The sequence below is a fragment of the Juglans regia genome, chromosome 7 (genome assembly GCF_001411555.2).
Source record: "Juglans regia cultivar Chandler chromosome 7, Walnut 2.0, whole genome shotgun sequence".
In the NCBI taxonomy this organism is placed as follows: Eukaryota; Viridiplantae; Streptophyta; class Magnoliopsida; order Fagales; family Juglandaceae; genus Juglans; species Juglans regia.
Genome location: NC_049907.1, coordinates 8159959 through 8165400, shown reverse-complemented (window position 1 = coordinate 8165400; position 5442 = coordinate 8159959). Strand labels below are relative to the sequence as shown.

The 5442-nt window shown below is 36.9% G+C and overlaps 1 protein-coding gene across 1 annotated transcript; it reads left to right on the top strand.

Moving 5' to 3' along the window:
- Window positions 1–3228: 3228 nt before the first annotated feature.
- On the top strand, window positions 3229–5116 carry LOC108980658. Its single transcript, XM_018951658.2, has 3 exons — window positions 3229–3519; window positions 3776–3840; window positions 4048–5116. The coding sequence occupies exons 1-3, from the start codon at window positions 3382–3384 to the stop codon at window positions 4772–4774; spliced, it is 930 nt and encodes a 309-aa protein (XP_018807203.1). The 5' UTR covers window positions 3229–3381; the 3' UTR covers window positions 4775–5116.
- Window positions 5117–5442: the final 326 nt, after the last annotated feature.

Here is a 5442-nt window from a genome sequence, read left to right as displayed (position 1 = left end):
TAACTAACTATTTTCTATCGCTCTGATTCTGGGTAATTGATCCGACACCCATGATTTAGATAGGCCATCTTTTACAAGAACGAATGAAAATCTACAAGGTCAGTTCGGTTCGATTAATATTGTCCTATATATATATATGTTAGGATTTTTAGGGTTTTCAGCAGATAATAAGGCTGTATCTGGGAGTAGAAGCTCAAGTTTAGTGCTTTCATATCACCACAGCAGAAGTACTTCTGTCGGAGCCCAAAGGCTATTCTGGTTCGAAAGCAGATTGAAGTTTTCCTATTTACTCTGCTATATATATTCAAGTCCAGGCCGACATTGCTGCTAACAATACAAACCAGTTCGTATTGATCTCTTAATGTTTTATGCAGTTGCCATTTTTAAGCAACAGAGCGGTAAAATCTGAAATCTTATTTTTTCCAAAACAAAAACTCCATTTAATTGGGAAATCAAAATTTTCTATTGAGAGTGAAGCTGTTTTCTAATATTCTTTATTTTCATCCTGTTTTCATGTTCGTCTTCTACTTTATACATGGTATAATATATTGATCGCAATCTGTTTCTTGATGAAGACTTTCCCTTCCTGGATCGACAATCTTGGTTAATTTGTTTTGTTCTTGTTGATGATCATCGATGTATGATACTTTGTCAATCACATTTTTCAAAGGCATTTATAATTATAACTACAGTGTTTATTGCATAACTCAATCTTAATCACTATCTCTTCCATTCTGTTTCAGTTTTCGCTTTCATTCACGATCTTGGCCTTTATATATATGCCAGATATATAGAAACCAATGCATGGCAGAAATAGAAGAAAACCTAGAAAGTAGGTAGAGAAGTCAAGTTAAAAAAAGTTGTGTTTTTTCTTTGATTCTTTGCAGAGCGGAAGATCATCAAATCTAGTAACAAAAAAATGAGTACTGATCTATATATAGATGATCATGTGATCTGTTGATAATCATTGAAAAGAAGCAGCGCTACAGTCTGGTCCAATAAATAGTGGAAAACAAAAACATTTGCAGAAAACAAAAAACAAAAGGATAAAAAGGTTGTCATCTCTGCTATAAATTAAGGACGCGCCAGTAATAAGATATATATGTTAATGGGATGGGAAAGATCCAGATCATCATCATGTGTGAGATGACATTCCGAAATAATTCCCACAGACCACAGTTTTTTTAGTCTTGGATTCGTTGTTCTTTTGGATTATATGTATTAATTAAGCAAAAAACTTTACACCAAACCGATGGAGATTTGTAGAAAACTTACTAATATTGCTAGTGTCATGATAGCTGATCTATTGCTTTAACAGAGGGATTGGAAAAACAAATTAATCTCTCTCAAATCCATCCAGCCTGAAACTAATGGTGTTTTATGGCAGAAAACAGAGCCTACAGGATATATATATATATATATATATATATATATATAGCTTTGCTACACAACTTCCACCACATTCCACACTCCACACTTTTTTAAATTTTTTAAATTTTTAATATTTTTTTTAAAATTTTTTTAAAATTTATTCTTTTTAAATTATTTCAAATTTTTTATTCATTATTCATATAATAAATATTTAATAAAAGAAAAAAATAATAAAAATTAAAAATAATGTGGAGTGTGGAGGTTGTGTGAATAGTAGGAAGTTGAGTAGATTTTTTGATATATATATATATATATATATATATGTACACAGCCTGAAACTAATGGTTTTTTAAGATTGCAACTAAATTGAATGCTACAATATTAATTTACTGTAAATTAAGCCAACAGAACAGACCCCAAGAACATAATATTCATAAAGAAATAATATTTACAGTCGTACAATCATTTTAAAAAAATAAATAAATATGAGATTTAATAGTAGATTCTAGTCGTTTTTAAAATGACTATCTTCATGATTGTACGTAATATTACTCTTCACGTTCATATATACAATCATGGATGATTGAAAGAAAAGGAGATCAAGATGAAAAGGTAGTGCTTTTAAAGCTTTGTTGTTTTTTTTTTTTTTTATTACCACCCAAAATCTGGCACAAAATAGTTGCAAATTTGCAACCCTTTTATCAGTGTTTCCGACAACCTTTTTTGGACATGTTTGTGTCATTTAACTTACAGGTAAGTTGTTGTTTCAACTTATATGAACATCTCAATAGAAAAGTCATTTTATGGTACAAAAAAAAAATGACACAAACCTTGGACTTGGGAGAATCTGAAATTGGGTTTTTCATGCATTTAGAGTATAGTTACCTCAATGTTTTGATCGGTCTGAATCAGGCCCATCATAGCCGTCCGTTTGTGGACCCATACAAGTACACTAAAAAACAGAGACTTTTCATGTGGGCCATACGTGTTTCCCACTTCCTTTATCATGGATGGATTTGGGCGCGTATAATCCACGCTCCCAGTCAAACTCCAATCCTCAGTACTTTGTATCTAGTTCAGTATCGTATTACCACCCTAACTAGCTCCTCTGTTGTAGGAAGCAAAAAAGATGTTAGGTTTCTAAAAAAAAATCTCTTTAAATTCTCTCCTACGAAGTCCAATTACGAAAATAGGCTTCACCCTAAATTTTTAATCTGGAAAAAAGGTCAGCCTCACCACCTCAGCATCACAGAAGCCACCCGTTTCTATCATTATTTTCAACAAAATTTGATATGGCCCCACTTTTTGGTTTTGGGCCTTAAAAAAACATCATTAAATATGACTTTTCAAAGGGGCCCACGTGATTCTGCATTCTAACTCGCCGTGCTGGGTTGACTCACCCCCCAGACGAACGAGTTATTTCTTATTTCCTACCGGCCTCTCATATCTAATTTTATAGAGAAGTGATATTTATAATTTTAAAATGTATAAATCTTATATATTTTTAAAAAAAAAAAAAGAAGATAAACATGAAATTTATATAAAGAAATTAATTTTTAAATAATAAATTCTATTTTTTTACACTTAAAATTATATTTAATATTACTTAATTTTATATATAAAAATAATAAAGACTTCGGATGGATGGACAACTATCATGACGTGGAATATCGGGCAGCTTTTTGTTTCACGTAAATTAAAGGGAAACATAAGGGCAAAAATGTACAACAAGAAAAATAAAAATCGAAACATACGAAGGGCCGAGAAAGCAACAGAAAGTTAAATAAGAAACCCTGATTATCGAGTTCTGTGAGATCTGCAATATATAGAGAGAAAAGAGAGAGAGACAGACAGGCAGACACCCTCTTCCCCCCCCACCCGGCCTCAGAGAGAAAGCCAAAGAAACTCCCCGAGAAAGTGCGAGAAAATTAGATAATAAAACACAAAGCCACCACCCTATCTCTTGATCTCTCTCCGCCTGCTGGTTTATCTCTATATATCTTCTTGAATATGAGGATCCGCAAGAACGCGAAGCTCTCACCCCTCTGGTTCTCTCACCCTTCAGCTCCCGAGGCTCTTCAGACGCACGTGTGCCAGCTCAACCAGTCGCCCTGGGATGCGATTTCCTTCGCCCAAGACTCGCACCAGGTCAGTCCCCCAATCTTTCTCTCGCGCTTTCTTTCATTTTCTCTCGCAGATCTGCCTAAACCCTCTGTCTGTTCCGCCGTTTCTCCTCTCGAGCCTGCATTTTTTTCTGTAGGGTTTTCTTCATTATCTTCTTCCCCACATTTAGGGTTGTCGAAAACCCTGAATTCTTTTAGTTTTATCGTGTATTTAGCTTCGAATAGCCGATTAGGTTAATGGGTCCTCCTCATTTTTTTCTATTATCCTTCGGTTCTTGCAGTTCGAAGGAGAAGACAGCTTCACGGGAAATGCGAGCCTCGGAGATTCTGTTGGAGCTGACGAGAGGTAACTAATAAACCCTCCTGCGATTCTTTTAATTCCGATAGTTTTTCCAATTTGTGTTCTATTCTTCTCTTCTGGGGTATTAGGGTTTTTCCATTTCAGTTGGGAATAGTTGTATGATATGGGAGTAATTATCCAAAATTTGTTGCGGAAAACAAGTAAAACTAGTCACTGCCCGTCTGTGCCTTCAAATATTATCTGTACACGCAGTGTTGCGTCGATGATGGACGCGGTGGCAGCAAAGGCCGAGGACATGGCTATGGACGATAACGATATGGTCGAGAAGCGAGCGAAAGTGATTGAGCATGGCGAAGAAACGATGAGGGGGAACGAATTTGAGTTGCGGAAGGGAGAAAGGAGCTCCTGCTGCCAGAAAACCGACGGAAAGGGTTGGCAGTGTAGGAACGAGGCAAAAGAAGGGCAATCCTTGTGCGAACATCACTTGAACCTTCTTAGGTCTTACAATAACAGCAACCTTAGTTTCAGGAGATCAGCACCAGCAGCTGCAGCAGCTGCTGCTGCGGCCGCGGCCGCTGGTGCTCGTCGCGCGAGAGCTCGCGCCGCGAAGAAGGGTGGTTCCTCCTCCAACCCTTACGAATTCTATTACTATTCTGGGTTCGGCCCGCTGTGGGGAAGAAAAAGAGGCCATCGAGGAGGAGGAGGAGCAGACGCGAGGATCGGCAAGCAAATCGAACCAAAACGTGTCGACAGCAACGCCACTACTACTACTATTACTACTACAACAAGCACTGCATCCATCAGTAACACTTCTCAAAGCACTCCTTCCTCCTCGCAACTCGATAACAATGAGGATTTCGAGTACGTGGACGACGAAGACTACGACGACGACGACGAAGACGAGGCCGCAAACGGCGATAGCGGGAAGAAGCGGATGAGGAAGCCGGTGAAAGCTCGATCGTTGAAGTCACTGATGTAGGGTTTTATTACATATATAGGGTTGGATTAGATTCTGTATATGAAAGCGTGCCCCTGTGTGTGCGTTGAGATGATTATCGTAGAATTTGTTTTCATCTTACCCTCTGATCTGTGATCTGGATGAGTGTACTGTTTATAATTTTTAGGGTTAAAGCGAAATTTATTGCGTTGTGTTTTGTCGTGGGTGAGGTTAGGTTCTCTCCGCAAGCCCCAGAGAGAGAGAGAGAGAGAGACAGTAGCAGTTTTTCTAGGGTGTGCTTACTCGGGTGGAGCGTTTAGTCTTTATTGTTTTTTGAATGGAAGGGTAGGAAAGTGATTTCGCGTCTTCCAAATCTTTTTTTTTTTTAATAATAATATAATGGGTTTTAGGATTTGTGACGTGGCACGACAGGATTCTCCGTTTGTTAATTGATTGGGTTTTCTCCACGTGGCACCTCATTAAATTAGAGTATTTCAGGTTGAGAAATGATTACAAGCTTATATAAGTCCGAAAATGGATCTCACTTAAGAAAGAATAAAAAAATTATTTTTTATTAGTAGAATCTATTTTTTCTTTTATAAAAGACTTATATTATACTTATCTATTAGGCTTTTACGTTACTCGTGCAAGTATACGTAAAAAAACTAAAAAATAAAAAATCTTATACAATGAATTTATATGCTGATGCA

Coding starts and splice junctions, on each gene's coding strand:
- LOC108980658 (XM_018951658.2), top strand. CDS start 3,382: ATGAGGATCCGCAAGAACGCGAAGCTCTCACCCCTCTGGTTCTCTCAC. Junction 3,520..3,775: donor TCGCCCAAGACTCGCACCAG/GTCAGTCCCCCA, acceptor CGGTTCTTGCAG/TTCGAAGGAGAAGACAGCTT. Junction 3,841..4,047: donor TCTGTTGGAGCTGACGAGAG/GTAACTAATAAA, acceptor CTGTACACGCAG/TGTTGCGTCGATGATGGACG.